Below are 21,030 nucleotides of genomic sequence, written 5' to 3'. Positions count from 1 at the left end.
GTCACTGTTCTTATTCTACCCCATCATGAGATTATCAAAGCATGTGATAGTTTCATGTCAAAAGGACTTTGAAATAAGAATGTTAAAATCAGAATTTTCATAAGTTCACTAACAAATAAATTATAGCTGTCAAACTGTCAGAGTTGTGGCATGAAATAAATGGGTTGATTATGAGGAAGTTTTATCTTTTAGGATTCTTGTTTATTTAAAAAATTTCAACCAAGTAAACTATCAAATTTTAAGTGTCAACTTTTGTAATTACATTTTTAAATATTGAAAAATATGAAATATATCAAAATATTTAAATATTGAAGTTAAATTACATTCTTAAAAGAATGAAATTATTTTGTCCTTTTTCTTAAGTTCTCAGCATTGTCAACATTTTTTCTCACATACTATATACCCCCTTTGTCGTTGAGAGTTGTCAGGCAAAACACATATCCATCAGTGGACTTTTAAGATATTTCAATAGGAGAATTAGGCATTAGAGTAATACTTTATTGTAATTTTTATAGTAACTACTGCTATATCACTCCCCAAGAACAGCTTTCTTCAGTAAGAGAAAAATCTTCCTTTTCCCTAAAAAGAATACTTCTTAGTTTATACATATCAATAATACTTATTAGTTTATATGTATATATCCATAGTACTTACTAGTTTATGAGAAAATCCAGACTTGCTTATTTTCACAATAAGCACTATGCTATGCACTATGAGAAATTAAGATAAAATATTCTAAATGGTCTAGAAGAAGTTCTGATCTACTAGAAGAATAAATGTACATCATCAACAATAGCAACACAATGTAGAATAATAATAAAGAGACTTTGAGAAAATATTAGAAAAGGCTCTAAAAGAAAACTTCAAAATATACCAAGGATCTATTTTAGAAGCAGTGTCGCTAAGTAGAAGGAACAATATGAAAAGAGAGAAAGAAGTAAGACATTACAGATCTGCTTTAGAAAATATTTAATAACACTGTTGGATTACATGCAGAACAAATGTAAAGAATCACTATAAGAATAATATGGAAAGATATTTCTTGTTGTCCAGAATGAAGGATTTAGACATGACATTGTAGACAATAGGGACTGATTAAATAAAAGTAGGATATGATCCATGTATTGGAGGATATAGAGGGTTTTTGAGAGAGGGGCTCAGGAAAAGCTACCCTGAAACGATGACTAGACTAAGCCAGGAGGAAAGATAAATACTTGAAAACCACCTATATAGGTGTTGTAAACATTATTACTTTGGATTTATATCTTCAAAGAACTTTGGAAATATCTACACCCATTAAAGATAAGAATATGAATAAACTGAGACATTAAAAGACAAAATTGTTTAGCAAAGGTACATATTCAACTAAGACAGTAGATTAGAATCTAGTGTTTTCCCAGAGCTACATTTTAGACCATATGCTAACTCTTCAGGCACTTATCTGCTATAAAATCTACTCTCCCAAATTAACTTACATGAAAATGTTTTATTGAATTTGGTTTGGGGGGAAAAGTGTATTTTACAACTTATACCAAACATCTGGTTTAAATTTTCAGAAATCTTCTTAATTATAGCACATTATAAGGCACTATATCCTCAAAATTAATTGATTTTTTTCTCTTTGGGAATTTAAATTTTTCTCAATAGAGTTTTTCCCAAATACTCCTTCTTGCTCAATTATTCTTGACTCCACAGATAACTCTTCGCATATGGCTCCTATTTGGCATTCATTTCACGGGATGGGAACTCTGCTCTTGCCTTTCAGTATGGTAATGATCTCAGTGACACTGATTTTTTTGACGCTGTTCTTTTCACAATATTGGTGAAGTTCTGCGCTGTTGCCACAGCAGAACCGCTGATCAACATCTGTCTTTTGTTATTGTCAGTAATATCCTAATCTTCTTATTACCTGTAGGGAGAGTTCAGATATCTAGGGCATCATTGCTGGATAAGATGGCCCTGAAGTCATCCTATATTTTTCAAATACACACAATTATTAAAGAATAACATACTTAACTCTAGCCCACTATGAAGCAGACCCAAAGTGCCAATCTCATATGGTATAAACTGAAGGGAACAAAAGTGGAAAAGAAAATGATCCAGGTAAGAAAGAAAACACGGGGAAGCACCACAAGCTAAGTTGACAACAGCGTCCCAAGTAAACATATCAGGCTGGTGAATCTCATCGGAACCCTCCAGAGGAACATCAGATACTTACTATGCCAATGGTCAGATCACTCACTTGTACTTGCTGTATTATTTACAAGGAAATGAAGAGGTGCAGTTGAAATATATAGTATTTAAATGTAAAATGTTTATTACAGTAAAAGACACATTGGCATGAAGCCCCCTTTGAAATAGTCCCCGTCACTCCAAACACACTTATCTCATCATTCTTGCCCCTTTCTGAAGCAGTTCTGGAAGTCATCTTTCATGGGTGTCTTTATAAAGACTGATCATAAATGCAGGGACATAACTGTATATTTGTGCATTTCTTCTTTTAATTCTTTCGACCTTGCCTTTAATATACATCTGAAGCCATATTGCTAACTGTGTACAAATTTATCATTGATAAATTATCCTGGAGAACCTTGTTGCTCCTTATTATGACATATGATTCACAGCCAGAGCAGTGTTTCCTACCTGAAAGCAACAGCCAAGCTGATCTCATCTCACTGTGGTGGTTTTCCTTCTCTCCTGAATAGTAGACCTGCAAATCCTTCCTACTTTTGATGCCTGCAAAAAAACGTTTAATTTTTTAAAGTTTCTTTTTGAATTGTTTCTACTCGTTTTGAACAGGAAACTTAGTTTAGGACCACTTAGTCTCTCATTTCTAGAAATAACTTATCAAATGTACCCACTCCTTACTTCGCTGTATTATTCAGCTTCCTCCTGGCTGAGAAATACAATCCGACGCCCACAACCCTGGGAGGAAAAGTTTAGTGTAGCTCATGGTATGGAGGAATTCAGTTCATACTCCGCTGGTTCCCAGGCAAGAACATCACGGGAAGGGCACGCAGAGCTAAGCTGCTTGGTTCTTGCCAGCTGGAGCGCAGGGGACAGCGCGGGAAGGAATCAGGGAGCAAACCTGAGCCTTGCCCAAGGCCACGCCTCCGACCCGCGGGACACACCCAGGAGCGTGCCGACTGGTCTGCAGGGCACTCTTTAATCCAGCGAAAGGACACAGCAGGACCGAGGGTAACACCCACCATAGTTAAACGACACATTTTTTTACGGTTTTTAAAATTTTTTATTTTACTTGTACATGTTTGCAGTTCCTGTACTTTACAGTTGTCTTGGGAATGGTTACATGTACATATTACAGCTCGTTTCTTTTTCTACTAATCCTCCTCCCTCCCTCCTCCTCCAGTTCCCCTCTCCCATTCTTCATTCCTGTTGGTGTCATTTGTCTTAGCCTATGTTATGGCATGTAATGTTTACATTAATTGGGGTTACTAGGTTCCTGTGAATGGCACATCTTTACTCTGATTTCCCCTTCCTCTCCTCCTCACCTCTCGCCCTTGTTCCCTTGGACCACTTCCCTATTGCAAGAGGTCCATCCCCTTGAACCTTTCTTTCCATCCTTTATCTAAATGTAATGGAATATATATATGCCATTATAAAGAATGACAAATCTGAGACATTCGTAGGAAAATGGATGCACCTGGAAAATATAATGTTGAGTGAAGTAAACGAGACACACAAGCTGAAATACTGTATTATATCTTTCAAGTGCAGCAAAGTATAAAGAAAAAAGATACAAACTTTTTTTAAAAAAATCACTCAGCTGAAGTTCTTTGAGGGAAAATATGTACATATATATGTATTTTGAATAGGGCTTTTAGATTTTTCAGACTTAAGGCAAACAAACAATGGATTTCAAAGTACAGTTAAAAATCTAAGCTTAATGATTTGGTGATTTTCTTAAAAATTTATATTAGAGATGACTTGGCTGAAAATACTTAAAAACAGTTAATGATATCATGGCATATTTTAAGCATTTCATTCTGCTAAAAGAAGAACTAGTATAATATTCTAGAACTTCCTACTCAATACTTGTGGATTCAATACATTTTCTTAGAGAAAGAGAAAGTAAATGGTTCTTTAATAACCATTACATCTCATTGATATTTGTAAGATTTTTATTTCATGAAGTATCAGAACACTTTAATACATGTGTTAATTAGTAAGAAGGAAAAGATATACTAGACTACTATATACAATTAAGAATACAATTCTCAGTGACCCTGGGACTGAGCCTGTCTTGCCTCAAACAGCGTTAAAGTGCTCACATGAGTCCAGCACTTCCAAGAGGCACAGTGCATCTTTCTGGGCTGCTGAGCCCTGTATCTGCCCAGAGGATCACATTTAGAGAAACACGTGTTCGAAAGAGCACGGCCACAGCCCAAGGATCCAGTGGGTTCGAACACTGCCTCGGTTTCCGGAACCAGAGTCTACTGATAGGAGGAGCGCATCTGGCATGGGAACTTTTATCACCCAAGGTATCATGGTCATTTTGGGCCTCCTATTACAATTCAGACACCTTAGATCACAAACAGATCGTTACAGGGTTACCAGTGTGGAGAACTCAATTTGTAAGTTTTACTAGAGAATCCAAAAATAGCAGTTTACCTTCTTTTGTGTTTAACATTTTAAAACTATTTTACTGTAACAGCTTCCAATATAAAAAGATGGCATTATCTAATAAATATTCACACACACAATTATACTACTTTTGTGAGCCCAGTGTCACAGAGATAAAAGGTTAATAAAAGCATTGTCTAGTAAAACCCACACATAGACTAATAAAGCACAGCTATTTCCCTCCTTCACTTCTGTCATGGAAAATTTGTAAATAGTTCTCTTTGCTGACATTTCCCCAGAATCAAGAAAAAAATAATTTAAAAATTAGAAAAAAATTTAAGAAATACATTTTTAAGTTTGGCTCAAAAATAACCTCCCAAAGGCTGATGTGTTCAGGGGTAGGGCTTCTGGCAGTGATAAGGTCCTGGGCACTACCTTCATCAATGGATTAATCCTCTAGTGAGTTCACAGCTGAGGATGCTGTTACAGGTGGGGCCTGGCTGGAGAAAGTAGGTCACTGGGAGCGTGCCTTTGAAAGGGGCGTGTTTCCTTTTTTTCCAACCCTCTCTGCTTCCCAGCTGCCATAAGGTGAGCAGCTTCCCTCCACCATGCCCTTGTGCCATGATGTTTCTGCCTGCCACAGGCCTAAAAGCAATAGATCCAGCTAACCACAGACAAAAACATCTGAAACTTTGAGCTAAAATTAATTCCTTGAAGTTGCATATATCAGGTATTTTTTCCAACAATGAAAAACTGAATAAATACATATGAAGCATAACACAAAAGTATGTTAACCTTTGATAATAAGGGCTCACTGTTCCTAATAACACCTTTGTCCTAGTGATTCTGCATGTGGTATGTTGGGACTAGAAACAAGCAAAGACCCCTAAATCCAAACTCATAGTGAAAACTCCAGAGTGCAACCACATGGCACTGTGATTCAATCAGACATGAGCAGCATGGAAACATGCATACACAGGCAAAACAACATTAACCCACAGCCTCTAATGTTGGGCATTTAGAACTGGTAAGGTAGTAAGAGTAATCCTAGATGAATAAAAACTGAAAAGCATTATGGAATTAAAAAACATTTCCCCAAATAATGAAGAAATGGAATGATAGAAGCCATGATTAGAGAGGCTTCAAACACATAGCTTAGATAATAAGACTGACCTACCTAACGCAATTTTGGAAATGAAAGCTCTAGAGTGTCAAACTTACCATTTGTAAATTTGTGCCAAGATTGAAGAATGTGCTGTCAGAAAAGAAGCTCAGAACATGGCATGCTCCTCTACCCTGCCATCCTGCCTTGGAGCCAGCAGAATATGTACTGAAACCTCTATAAATTATGAGCCAAAATAATTGTTAAAATTTTGCGTGTCTAAATTGCAATTTAGATGCAATACTTGCACCCCAACAACAAAGAAAGTGACTAAGACAATCAAGGAGCTGATCAAACTTCCAAACAGTAATATTATGAGATAGGTTTTATAGGATATATATGTGTGTGTGTGTGTGTGTGTGTGTGTGTGTGCGCGTGTGTGTGTATGAAGACAGGTTATATAGGTTAGGGTTAAGATGATGCCAAAGGATTAATATTTTGCAGCAATATTTTCTCCTACACAGTAAGGCTAAGCAGACCAAAACAAACCACAAGAGAAGTTAGTCTGCCTCAATTGACTCCACCTCTTTCATAGACTCACTCTGTCTTATACCATACTCTCTTAAATACCCAATTTCTCCATTGGACCCATTCATCAAGAGATACCCTTGTTATAGGGGGAGAGGATTTTTTTTCCTGGTTGATACCAAATTACATTTTATCTCCTTACTGTAAAATGTCCCATGCCATACAACATTCCCTTCCAATCAACTATTCTGTTGCATTTTCCCAAGACTTCAGTGTCGAGCAACTAATTTTAAAAAGATGTATTGCAACTTGTAGAGAGATGTATATTTACACAGTGACATGCAGATATTCACACTTCAGCCCAAAGGAATGAATATACTATGATGTAATTTCAGATATAGAAACATGTTTTTAAGGGAAGTCTTTTACGGCTTTTTCCTGATCCATCAATGCATATGATTGAGACCAACACATAACCTCATGGAGCTTACTGATCTGCATTTCTTCCTCACATTTTTATGTCTTAAAAGTTATGCATCTGTGTGAAATATCTTGCTGAATTCCTGAAGAGTTAGTGATAAAATCTCTGTTGCTTTCTGCAAGATGCTATTTCTATCTCTAATTACTCATCCAAGAAAGAAACATCTGTTGTTGCTCATTACCATTTTCTGCTCACTTTCTTATAGCCTTTATATATTTTGAAAGTATCTTGGATTATGTTGTTACATTTTCTAATATTTTTCATAGCAGTGAATAAGACTTGCTAAAAAAAAAACCAATCAAAATCGAGCCACAAAATATCCAGAGACAACTAGCAGTGAGCTCTTTTTCTTTTTCTTTTTCTTTTTCTTTTTTTTTTTTTTTGCCTTGGATCATTATTAATTCTGCTGCATTTTTTTAATTCTTTTATTGGTACATTTTAGGTATACAATACGTTTACATTTATCATTGGGTACTTGTACCTGTGCATGATGTATCTTAGTTCTTATTTTTTTCCCCATTACCTGTGCGCCCTTCACCCTTCCACCCTTCCCTATTTACATAGATTTCATTTCCATTTTTTTTCTTTTCTCATAATTTTTCTTTTCCCTTCTTCCCTTTCCCCTTCCCCTCCCACCACCCCTACACCTTTGGACCTTTTCCTATTTCAGATTATCAATTATTCATTTTATTTATTTTAATCCTTATTTACACTTTCAGTTTCTCGCACTAGTCTGCTGCATTTTTAAAAATTAAAAATCTAGTCTCTCCTTTAAACTAGGACATTGGCAAACTTATTACCTTATCTTATCATGAATTCTGTGATTTCATTTTTTAAGAGAGATAGACTCATTTCTATTGGGAAAGGCTACATACCAATTCTCAATACAGTATACTACCATTGGAGAAAATATGTACTAAAGAAACAGTGAAAAATACTATTTTTTACATTTTACCCAAATATAATAAGAGGGCCAATTCTATAAAATATGCATTAAAAGATATCTCAACTATCAACTATGAACTATACCTTTGTTTTCTATTTGCGTGAGTAGCTTCTGTAGTACTTAGAGATTCAAATTCTCAAAGCATTAGTCTGATATTCTTCCACTTCCATGGGAATATTTAATACATTTACATTGCCTCACATTTAAGAATTTCCATATTTTACCCTTAATATGATAATCTTCAACAATTCCTTTATAGACACTTTTATTCTAAATCAAATCAATGAATTTTTTGTGTTGTTTTCCAAATGCACCATTTAATTGCTTCATCCGTTTTTGTAATCAATTGTTTTGTTGCAGTAAAATTTACCCATAGTGAAATGAAAAGATCATGACCAATTTGACAAATTTTAAAATGCAATATGCACCCATGAAATCATCATTCCAAGGGAAATACAGAACATTCTCATCACGCCCAAAAGCTGCTGTCAGGCTCTGATCCAGTTATTTTTCACCTGCCAGAGGCAATTATCACTCTGATTTCTATCACTATGTATTAGATCGCCCATTCTTAATCTTCCTATGAACGGCATCATGCTATTTAGTTGTACCCTTGTGGTTGCCTCAATGTCCTGAATCTATTCAAAACATTCACCTTCTACCGGTCACTTTGACTTTAGGAAAGAGCCAGAAGTCACATAGTGCCCTGTCCCATGAATAAGGTGGATGAGGACACACCCTAATGATTTTCCCAGCCAGCCTCTCCACTGGATGGCACTAGGCAGCTACATTCATCATATTTTTTTTATCACACCACTTAAAGAAAATCATGAAAGAGAACTTCCAGAACTGCTTTAGAAACTAGCAAAAATGATGGGAAAATTGTGTTAGAAGCCAAGGGGGAGTATTTTGAGGGAGATTAATGGCAGCATATCTTTTATTAATATAAATTTTTAAATTGAAATATTCACCATATTATTTTGATCACCACTTGTAGCTATGCTGTTTCTTGTATTAATAGTTGTTTTTTAATTATTTAATTATATTCCATTATATGTTATAATTATTTACTAATTCTTATATTTGATGAACATTTGAAACATTTCCAAATCAGGCCTTTTTAAATAAAAGCATTCCAAATGTCCTTGTTTCACCCACATTTGTGGAGTGAAATCACTGTAGTGCCAAAGATCCCACCAAAAACAAGTAGAAAATCAAGATTAAATGCAAAAGTTATATTCTTAATAGCATCAAAGAGTTGCAGAGGGAGGGAGAATGATGTTAAAGAAATCTGAGAATTTGTAACCACTTTTTCCATTCCCAACTGAGGGCTAGAGACAATGGATATGGACTTGGCATAAGCAGAGGGCTACTGCTCCAGGACAGACAGCAAAGCTGTTGGCATTTACACAGGCTTGTGACAGAATTCGAGAGTGGATAGAATGCTGGGTTCCTCTTAAAAAACTTGCTTTCCAAATCCTAACACTGTGCAGTGTAGAAGCTAAAAGACTGAGCAGCAAAACCATGCAAAACAAAATTTCTCACCATCTAGCAGCACTGTAGAGACAAAGATGCACAAATCTTTGGAGTGGTCCTCTAATACATGACTCCTGAAAAAAGTAAAATATCACAATCTGTAGGCACAAGGGCCCTAAGGTGGATATCTCTGCATAAGTAGAGCAAAATTTCTCATTTCCTTGATAGAGTACAGAGCCCTGCCAAGCTCTCGGGTGAAAACCCCAGAGACTCATGCACTGGAATAGGTGCACACTTGAGACAGGCTGAGCCCCACAGAGCTGTAAGCCTCACACCATCCCAGTATCTAATGGGCTCTCAGCCCCATTCCATGGGCATGGCAGAGAAGAGCACTCTTTGTGGAAGAAGCATAAACACCACCTGCATCCTTTACAGATCCTTATTCTTAATGTCCAGCAGTCAGTCAAAATGTGTTATCCATGGCAAGATACAAAACCATGTGAACAATAACCAAGAGGAAAAAATCAGACCAGTGAAGAAGAACCCCATCAGGGATCCATCTATTTTAGCTATCAATAATTTTTAAAATACTTATTAATAAATTATGAAAACTGTAGTTAACTCTGATAATTTTATGTTGCCTCAATAGACACTTTGACTAAAAGTCAGACATTCTCATACCAGAAGCAGGGGTCAGTCACCCCAGAGTGTCTCCAGTTCTCTACCTCTTCCCAGGTCCTCAAGGTGGTCTATCCAGAAATGGCTACTTCCTCAGGCAACTTCCTCCTGATGACCATTTGCCTATAGGACAGCTGGATACCGCCTACTTGACTGGCCCTGCTCACCCTCACACCCTTCTCAGTCACTGGCACTCATGCCTGCTTGCTTTAAACTCGCTAATTAAATCTCCCCATGGGAAACCTATTTAGATAAAACCATAAACCCAATACAATATTCCTCACTTATCAGTAGTTTCACTTTCTGTGATTTCGGTCATCTGTGGTTAAACATAGTCTGGAAATATTAGTGAAAAATTCCAAAAGTAAACAACTTACAAATTTGAAATTGCACACCACTGTGGGTAGTGAGATGAAACCTCACAATGTTCTGCTCTCCCAGGACATGAATCATCTCTTGTGCACAGTGTCATGTAACTTGCCCATTAGCCCCTTAATAGCCATGTTGGTTCTCAGATCAGCTGCCATGTGCTGCAGAGCTGTGTTTAGGTATCATTAAGTTGTAGCCTGTGGTACAATACCTCAGTCATTCACCTCATCTCATCTCATCACATGGATATTGTATTCTCTCACATCATCATGAAAAGGGTGATTAAAGGACACTATGATATTTTGAGAGACTATATTTACCTAACTTTTATTATGGTATATTGTTATAATTCTTCTATTTCATTATTAGTATGGTTAATCCCTTTGTGTTCCTACTTTATGAATGAAATTTTGTCATAGGTATGTATAAGGGGAAAAAGTTTGTAGGGGTCAGACCTATGCACATTTTTAGACACCCACTGGGGCCTTGAAATGTATACCCAGTGGATAAGGGGGGCTACTGTGAAAGCACTGGCCCACAGGTTTCTCATTCTCTCTTTTTCTCTCCATGTGGCCCCTGACCTCCATGTGTGTGGCCTCTGTGTACAGTGTACATACCTCCTCAAGAGCTGTGAGAAATAAAACATTTATTTCCATTTTATGTTTCCTCTAATCACAGTAAGTTTTCACTCCAAATTAGAGATCCTAAACTCCAATGCAGAGAACATATGAAAAGATGAAGAATTTTACCAGAGAACTTGAATCTTTGAAAAAGAAATGAGTTGATAGTTTAGTACCAAAAAGAAAGACAGTATGTGAAATTATAAAGAGGAAGTTGATAGATCCACAGAAGACAAGGTGAAGAAAGGGTACAGGAGGTCTCTACAAAATGTTCAAACCAAAGCATACTGTCTTAGTCAGTTTTTGGTGCTCTAACAGAATACCTGAGACTGGGTACTCTATAAAGGAAAGAAGTTTATTTAGATTTTCATTTAGCTTAGGATTTGGGGGCTGAAAGTCTAAGACCAGGTGGCTGCATCCGATTGGACTCTACGTCACCATATGACAGAGAGAGCATCCCTGGGCAGGACCCACACTAGGAAGGTCACATGGCCAGGAAGAAAGCATGAGACTGGAGAGCAACCAAGGCCACTCTTTTATGATAACTCACTGTGGAAGGAGCTCACTCAGTTCTCCAAGAACCACAGGGAAAGGGAGCTAATCCCTTCCCAAAGTGATGTTCAAATGATCTGTCTTCTGCTAGGTCCTGCCACCTCTCAGTACCACCACTATGGGGACCAACCTTCCAACACACAAACCTTTGGGGGACAAACCATATCCACATCATAGCAGAGAGAGAGACACACATGTCTAAGATAAATATCAGATAGAATTAGAATGCATGAATGCATATCATATATAATTTGTAGTCATGTGTGAAAAAGAGAGGGAATGATAAATAAGCAATATTTATGATAATAGATGTTTATGTGTATGTTCTAAAACTGATAAATGAACAAACTCAAGAAGTTCTACAATTCCAATCAGATACATACAAAGTACCATACTAAAGTTATCCCAAAGCTTTCTAAAGGCAAATGCAAAGTAAATGTGTTTAAAAAGCATCAAGAAATATGACATGAAAAGCTCCAACAATAAAAGTGAGATTTAACTTTCTACAAGAAATTATAGATGCCAGAAAACAATGAAATAACATTTTTAATGCTGGAAAAAATAGGTGCCAACAAAGACTTCTGTGTGCAGAAAAAATATTCTTCAAAAACAAAGACAATCCATCTTTAGATAAAAACTTAGAACGGTCAATATTATATTAAGGATATACTAACGGATTTCTTCAGGTAGAAGGAAAATAATGACAGAGGAAAACATGAAACTGCATAAATTAATGAATAAATAATGGATAAATGAAGGTAAATCTAAATGATTATTGTGTTAACGAATGTACAGCCTCAGAGGGGTTTTTTTCGTTTTCTCTTTTTTTTACGTTCCTTCTCTTTTTTTTTTTTTTTGCACTTTATTAAATTCTTTTATTGGTACATTGTAGGTATACAACACAATTACATTTCTCATTGGGAATTGTACCTTTACATAATGCATCTTGGTTCTTATTTTTCCCCATTCCTAGCCCTCCCTTCACCCCCTCCACCCTTTCCTATTTACAAAGACTTTATTTCCATTTTTTCCATTTCTCAGCATTTTTCCTTTCTCTTCTTTCCTTTCTCCTGCCCCTCCTACTACCCCTATCCCTTTGGACCTTTTCTTCCAATTTTGCATTATTGATTATTCATTCTAATCATTGGTACATTTTGGATATACAATATAATGACATTCATCACTGGAAATTTGCACCTTTACATAGTCTCTCTTGGTTCTTATTTTTCACCCTTGCCTAGCCCTCCCTTCAACCCTTCATTCCTCCCTATTTATAAAGATTTTGTTCCTATTTTTCCATTTTCCCATATTATTCCCATTCCCTTCTATCCTTTAACCTAGCCCTCCCACTTTATTCCCCTTTGACCCTTTTCTTCCTATTTCATATTACCTAGTATACATTTTAGTCCTTATTTACACTTTCAGTTACTCACACCAGAGAAACTATTCGGTATTTATGCACCTGTGTCCTATTTATTTCACTTAAGAGTATTGCCTCAATGTGCATCCACTTAGCTATAAATGTCTCTAATTTCTCATTTTTTGTGGCTGAGTAGTACTCCATTTTATTAAAAAACTACATTTTCTTTAACCAGTCTCCAGTTGATGGGCATTTGGGCTGTTTCCAAGTTTTAGCTATCACAAACTATGCTGCTATGAACATGGGTGCACATATATCACTGTGGTATGATTCTCTTAATTCTTTGGGGAAGATACCCAGCAGTGGAAGAGCGGGGTCAAGTGAGACTTCCAGTCCTGGTTCTTGGAGGTATCTCCATACTGATTTCCATAGTGCTTGCACCAGTCTACACTCCCACCAGCAGTAGAGGAGGGTTCCTCTTTCACCACAGCCCTGCCAGCATTTGTTATTGGTTGATTTCATGATAGCAGCCATTCTTTCTGGAGTGAGGTGGAATCTCAGCGTTGTTTTCATTTACATCTCTCAAATGACCAGTGATGTTGAACATTTTTTCATGTGTTTATTTGCTATTTCTACTTCTTTGTCTGAGAAATGTCTGCTCATCTCAGATGCCCATTTTCGGATTGGGTCTTTAAATTTGGGAGGTCTAATCTTTTTAAGTTCTTTATAGATTCGAGATAGTAGACCTTTGTCTGAGAAAGAACAGGTGAAGATTTTTTCCCACATTGTGTGTTGTCTCTTCACACTGCTGGTGGTTTCTCTTGCTGTGCACAAGCTTTTTAATAAGAAGAGATCCCACCTGTTGATTGTTTGTGCTCGGTCACGGGCAACTGAGGTTTTGTTCATAAAATCTTTTCCTACACCGATGTCTTCAAGGGTTCTACCTAACCTCTGTTCCAACTGGTTCAGAGTTTCTATTTTAATATTTAGGTCTTTAATCCATTTTGATTTTAGTTTAGTGCATGGCAAGAGATACAGGTCTAGTTTTAATCTTTGGCAAGTTGAAACCCAATTTTTCCAGCACGATTTATTAAGGACCCTATCTTTCTTCCAGTGAGGGTGTTTGGCTCCTTTATCAAAGATGAGATGGCTGAGTGTGTCTGGCATTGTTTCTGCATCTTCTGATCTGTTCCACTGGTCCTCAGGTCTGTTTCTTTGCCAATACCATGCTGCTATTATCACAATAGTTTTGTAGTACAGTTGCAGGTTGGGGATTGTGATACCCCCTGCCATGTCTCTGTTACCTAGAATTGCTTTTGCTATTCTGGGTCTCTTCTTGTTCCAAATGAATTTTTGGATTGTTTTCTCAAGGTCCATGAAGTATGCTTCTGGGATCTCAATTGGAATTGCATTAAATCTATAGAGCAGTTTTGGAAGTATGGCCATTTTCACTATATTAATCCTTCCTACCCAGGAGCAGGGGATGTCTGTCCATTTTCTGATATCATCTTCAATCTCTCTTTTCAGAGTGCCATAGTTTTCAGAGAAGAGGTCTTTGATTTCTTTTGTTAGGATGATTCCTAGGTATTTCAGTTTTTTGGATGCTATTGTGAAAGGAATTATTTGCCCTAATTCTCTCTCAGTGAGTCTGTCATTGGTGTAGAGGAAAGCTATTGATTTTTGTGTGTTGACCTTGTAACCAGCTATTTGACTGAATTTGGTTATTAAGTCTAGAAGACTTTTGGTGGAGTTCTTGGGGTCTTCTATATAGAGTATCATGTCATCTGCAAATAATGACAATTTGACTTCTTCATTTCCTATCTTTATTCCTTTTATTTCTTTCTCTTGCATAATTGCCATGGTTAATGTTTCCAGAACTATACTGAACAAGAGTGGTGATAGTGGACATCCTTGTCTTGTTCCTGATTTTAGTGTGAAGGATTTCAGTTTTTGACCATTTAGTATGATATTGGCTATTGGTTTTCATAGATGGCTTCTATCAGTTTGAGGTAAAGAATATCTATTCCAATTTTTTGTAGGGTTTTTAACATAAATGCATGTTGGATTTTGTCAAATGCTTTTTCTGCATCTATGGAGATAATCATATGGTTTTTGTCCTTGGCTCTATTGATATAGTGTATTACATTGATTGATTTTCATATATTGAACCATCCCTGCATCCCTGGGATGAATCCCACTTGATCAGGGTGTATGATCTTCTTGATGATCTTCTGCATTCTGTTTGCCATTATCTTACTAAGGATTTTTGCATCTATGTTCATTAGTGAGATTGTCCTATAGTTCTCCTTTTCAGTTGGGTCTTTCTCTGCTTTGGGGATCAAGTTTGCTTCCAGGAATGAATTTGGGAGTATTACTTCCCTATCAATTTCATTGAAGAGTTTAAACAATAGTGGCAGCAGTTCCTCTCTAAATGTCTTGTAGAATTCAGCAGTGAACCCATCAGGACCCAGGCTTTTCTTAGTTGATAAGTTTTTAATTACATTTTCAATTTCATTGGTTGATATTGGGTTGTTCAGAAATTTTAGATTTTCTTTGTTCAACTTTGGTAATTCATATGTATGTAGGAATCTGTCCATTTCTTCTGTGTTGTCCATCTTATTGGCGTATAGGTTCTGGAAGTAGGTATTGATGATCCTCTGGATTTCTGCTGGGTCTGTTGTAATTTTACCCTCTTCATTCCTAATTGCATGGATTTGGGCCTTTTCTTTCCTTTTTCTAACAAGGTTGGCTAAGGGTTTGTCAATTTTGTTGATTCTTTTGAAGAACCAACTCTTGGCTTCATTGATTTTTTTGTATCATTCTCTTAGTCTCCATTGCATTGATTTCTCCTCTGATCTTTATAATTTCCTCCCTTGTATGAGATCTGGGGTTGTCCTGTTCTTCTTTTTCTAGAAGCTTGAGGTGCAGCATCAGGTTGTTTAATTGGGCTCGTTCTGTTTTCCTAATATGCGTATTCACTGCTATGAATTTCCCTCGTAAGACTGCTTTCATTGTGTCCCATCGATTCCAATATGTTGTATTGTCATTGTCATTTAATTGAAGGAACTGTCTGATTTCTTCTTTAATTTCCTCTGTGACCCATTGGTTATTCAGAAGTGTGTTGTTCAATTTCCACATGTTTATGAAATTTTTTGAGTTTCTTTTGCTATAGACCTCCAATTTCATTGCACTATGGTCTGATAATATACAGGGGATAACTCAATTCCTTTGCACTTATTTAAACATGTTCTATGTGTGAGTATGTGGTCTATTTGGGAGAATGACCCATGTGCAGCTCAGAAGAATATGTATTCTGATTTTGTGGGGTGGAAGACTCTGTAAACATCTGTTGAGTTCATTTGTTCAAGAGTTCGATTGAGTTCTAGTATTTCAGTACTTATTTTTAGTCTAGTTGATCTATCTGTGACAATGGGGTGTTGAGGTCCCCCACTACAATTGTATTAGTGCATATGTGACTTTTCATGTCCATTAGTATTTGTTTTATATAGTTGAGTGCACTAGTGTTTGGTGCATAAATATTTATGATTATCATCTCTTCCTCTTGGATTCTTCCCTTTGCAAGGATTTAGTGTCCTTCTTTGTCTCTCTTAATCAGTGTTGGTTTGAAATCTACTTGATCTGCCAAGAAGATAGCTGCTCCTGCTTTTTTTCGGGTTCCTGTCACATGCAGTATTGTTTTCCACCCTTTAACTTTCAGTCTATGAGTTTCCTTTTGAATTAAGAGTGTTTCTTGTATGCAGAATATTTTTGGATTTTGCTTCTTGACCCATTCTGCCAGTCTATTTCTTTTGATTGGTGAATTGAGACCATTAACATTGATGGTTATAACTGAAACGTATTGACTTGTCATTGCCATAACTTTTTCTTTTTGTTGGGTTCTCCCCCTTTGCATTGAATTTCTTGTCATGCCAGATGGGTTCATTCTGCTTTGCTTCCTGGGGTTGTGATCCTCAATGTCTGCTCCTAGGATATTGTGTAAAATTCTTTGGAGTACTGGTTTGATATTCACGAAGTTCCTAAGGTGCTCTTTGTCATGAAAGTATCTTATTTCTCCATCCATTTTGAAAGAGAGTTTTGCAGGGTATATCAATCTGGGTTGGAGGTTGTTTTCTTTTAGGGCTTGGAATATGTCACTCCAAGCTGTTCTTGCCTTGATGGTTTGTGTTGAGAAGTCTGTTGTGATTCTGATGGGCTTTCCTTTGTATGTGATTTGTTTCTTTTCTCTAACTGCTTGTAGAACTTTGTTCTTCTGTTGTGTTTCTGGAATCTTAACAATTATATGCCTATGTGTAGACTTTTTTTGATCAAGGCTATTTGGAGTCCTATATGCCTCACTTATCTGTATGTCAAGCTCTTTTCCCCTGCTTGGGAAGTTTTCTGCCATTATTTCTGTGAAGAGAATTTTTATGTCATCTCCACTCTCTCCTGCTTCTTCTTTGACTCCAATCAGTCTTATGTTATTCTTCTTTGCAACATCTAGCAGCTGCTGGATTGATTTCTCATGTTCCCTTATAATTTTGAAGCAATTTTTCTTTTCCTGGTCACTAATTGCAATCTTATCTTCTATATCTGAAATCCTGTCCTCACATTGGCTCATTCTGCTGTGTAGACTTTCAATGGAGTTTTTCATGTCCTGGAAATCTATTTGTATCTGTTTTATGGATTCTGTTTGTTTCCTATGTTGGGATTCCATCATGTTCCTGAGCTCCTCTCTAGATTAATCATGTCTTGCACTAGGGGCACAATTTCTCCTGTTATCTGAGAAATTATTTCTGATTTCATTTTTTCCAGATCCCCTTTTGTTGCCAGTTCAGTGGGTCCAGGTGGTTGAGTATCAGAGTGTTCCATTTCATTTCCCTTTGTGGTTGCTCTAGGTGATCTGGAAGTCCAGTTTTGAGACTTATTTATGTGTTTTCTCATTTCGACTGCGGGGCGGGGGGGCTGTTGGTGTCTGCACGGATTATCTCCTCTGAGCTGGGAGTGGTGGGACAGGGGCCAAGAGCAGCGGTAGGGATGGTGGCCCAAAATCCCTTTCCTGTGGGCTGGAAACAGTGGGAGGGATGGTGGCTGGGAAGCCCCTTCCTCTGGACCAGGAGCAGCGGGAAGGCGGCTCAGAAGCCCCTTACGTCTGGGCAGGGAGCAGCGGGACTCAGGACCGTGGGCTGGTGGTCTGGTGTCCTCTGCGTCTTTGTAGTGTGGAACTGGGTGGCTGTACAGTTTAGCGGGGGGGTCCAGTGGATTGTTGCCGGGGCACAGGCTGATTCAGCATGTTCTGTGTGACTCGGGACCTCGGTAGGGTGTCCGCAGACCTGCCTGTGTGCAGCGGGTTGATTCAGCGTGTTCTGCAGGACTTGGGACCTCTCAGAGTTTAAATTTTATGTAGAATTTAAAAATTGACAAGAAAATGTCACAAAAATTGCAAAATAAATTAAATGAAGACAAAAGGTTGTAAATTTTTTTCAATTAAGTTATAACACATATACAGACATACTAAGTGTATAATTAAATGAATATTTATGTGTGTGCGTTCTATAATCACCACAATAAAAACATGGAAATTTCTGGCATGACAGAACAATCCTTCATGCCTTGCCCACTATGTAGTCTTCTGTAAACAGGTTCATTTACCTTTCCTGGAATTTTATTTGAGTGAAGACAGACAGTGAGTGCTGTTTTCTGTCTAACTTACCTCACTCATACTCATACCTTTGATATGCATCCATATTGCTTGCAGCTATAATATTCTTTTATAATAGGAGGCATTCGATCCTATGAATATAATACAGTGACTAATTTATTCATTCTCCTATTGATGAACACATAGCTGTTTCCAATGGGGAGCTATTATAAAGAAAATGACTATAAATATTTTTGACTTTTGCTAAACATATGCCCTCCTATCTATGATATATAAATAAAAGTAGAATTGTTTCATTGAGTGTAAATAAGTTTTAATATATCTGATCAAAAATTTTCCCAAGTACTTTTATCAGGGCATTCTACATCAGCAATATAGCTCCAATTGTTCTGTAACTTCACCAAATCATCATATGCTAGGCCTCTAATTTTACCTTCTTTGAGCATGCAGTGATAGAAAACACATTATGGTTTCAACTGCATTTTCTTCTTTAATAACAACACCGAGTATCTTTTGTCTATTGGTCATCTGAGTATTTTTGAAGTGCCTGTTTCCTCACCTTTGGTTAAGATATTTTTCTTTCACTGTTTTGTAGAATTTACATTGTTTACATAAAAATCCTTTATGACATATGTATATTGTAGCTGTTTTCACCCAAGCTATGGCTTACCAGGGAACACTCCTCTGGGAATTTGACCCCCATAATAAGTGAGAATTAATTTTCTGTCAGTAGGATAATTGGAGTGTGGGAGTCTAAATCACAGAACTATACAAATATAGACAAGTAAAGTATTCATTCTATTCTGATGATTAAGTAAAATATACACTAGGACATGTGGACTTAATAGAGATTTCTCATTTATTTAACAGAAGATGTCAAATGCTGTCAAACAAAAGATGTAAAATACTTATTTTATTTATAAGTAATATAAGTAAAATAACTGGATCAAATAAAAGAAAATGGCTACTGAGACTTGGCCTTGAACTAGAGATATAACTGAGAGCAATGACAACAGTGGTAAAATAAAGAACGTGGGACCCATTTTAATTGAGCCACCACTAAAACAGTTTTGAAGTCATTGTTAAATTATGGTTACACAATTTCCTGGAGGCTTTTTGTATAATCTAGAAATCCAGATTATTTTACTAAGACTATGTTTAATGGTGGCTTCTAATTTAAACATAAACACCTTCAGAGTTCATCATAATGAAGAGTACTATAAAGAAAAATACTACCTATCTATGAGTCAGGTCTCACCCATGTGCCACAAATTCATAGGCCTTGATTTAATATATACTGAAGAATACTTAAAATTCACAATAATAAGCAAAGCAGTATTCTCCAAAATTAGCCACATCTGAATCTGTGGAACTTGTGAATATATGTTGCATGGCCAAAGGAAATAAAGTTACAAGAGAAATTAAGTAGCTTGATCAATTTATATTGAAGAGATTATTCTACATCTTCCATATGGATCCAAGGTAACCATAAGGGTCCCTCAAAAGGATGATGGGGGTAAAAAAAGTTAGTGTATGAAGTGGTGTGAGATTCGACCAGATGTTGCTGATTTCAAAGATAGAATGGGCCACAAGTAAAGGAATGTGAGAAACCTCTATAAGCAAGAGAAGTCAGGAGAATAGATTTCCCCCAGAGCCTCCAGAAAGGAATACAACACTAATTTTAGCTCAGTAAGGTCTGGGTTAACCTATACACTCAAAAACTGTAAGGGGATAAATCTGCATTGCTGTAATTCACTCACTTTGTGGGTATCTGTCATAGCAGCACTAGAATACCCCACTCAAAAGATTTGAATGTATTTCAAGATCCACGGAAAATTACCTTTATTCTAGATTATTTTGTTTAAAATGACTTCAGAAGTTATATTAAAGATTTCTCATCTGTCTATTGTAGTATACAGGGGTCATACATTTGAGTATAATGGTACATTGAAGCTTATTGGGTTGCCAGAGTTGATGCAGTTTACATCAGACAAGTTAATGAAACATATTTTCAATTTATTTATACAAATATTTCTAATTTCAGTTTAACAAAGTAGTCAACAGACAAGAAATGTATTCCAAAAGAATTTCATTTCTCTATTAGTTCAAAGCAAGACTTTTCATCCTTTCTTTATATAAATCAAATGGGGAGGAAGAATAAGACTTCATAACTTCCCATTTGCTGCCACTTTCTGAGAACATTTTTAAAAATCTCATTTAGTCCTTCATTTATACAACAAATACTGTGAAATTCACATAACAGAATTTGCACAAAACTACAGAGATGGAGGACCTAATGTTTTTCCCTAAAACTACGTATTTTCATGAGGAAAGTTCCAAAACTTACACTAGTAAGAAAAAAAATGGGAAATGCAAACAAAGCTTATGTATATAGGGGGGTTGGAGGGGTTGAAGGGAGGGGAGGAGAATGGGAAAAAATAACAATTATGATATATCATGTACAGGTACAAATTCTCAATGATGAATGTGATCATAAGGTATAACTAAATGTACCAATATACTCAATAAAAATTTTTTTAAAAAGAAATGGGATTCTTCTAACTCTATAGTCATTGATTTTTAATTACATGATTTAATCTTAAAATACTGTCATATTAATTGATAAACTGAATGATAGTTTCTTGTCTAATAGTAATTGTAATTATATAGGCTCT

At 36.5% G+C, this 21,030-nt stretch overlaps 1 protein-coding gene across 1 annotated transcript in view; it reads right to left on the bottom strand.

Annotated features, from left to right (window-relative positions):
• Positions 1–357: 357 nt before the first annotated feature.
• Positions 358–21,030, bottom strand: part of LOC110346362 (uncharacterized) — a 316,545-nt gene continuing 295,872 nt past the window's right edge. The window contains exon 7 of the mRNA XM_087201362.1: positions 358–2,736. Coding sequence (XP_087057488.1) covers positions 2,668–2,736 — 69 coding nt within the window. The 3' untranslated portion in view covers positions 358–2,667. The remainder of the gene's footprint in view (positions 2,737–21,030) is intronic.

Source organism: Heterocephalus glaber, unplaced genomic scaffold (assembly GCF_053883595.1).
Source record: "Heterocephalus glaber isolate CG9 unplaced genomic scaffold, H.glaber_assembly_v1.0 deba00000347, whole genome shotgun sequence".
Lineage (NCBI taxonomy): Eukaryota > Metazoa > Chordata > Mammalia > Rodentia > Bathyergidae > Heterocephalus > Heterocephalus glaber.
The sequence above is the reverse complement of the archived record's forward strand: the minus strand, read 5'-3'. Positions and strand labels throughout refer to the sequence as shown.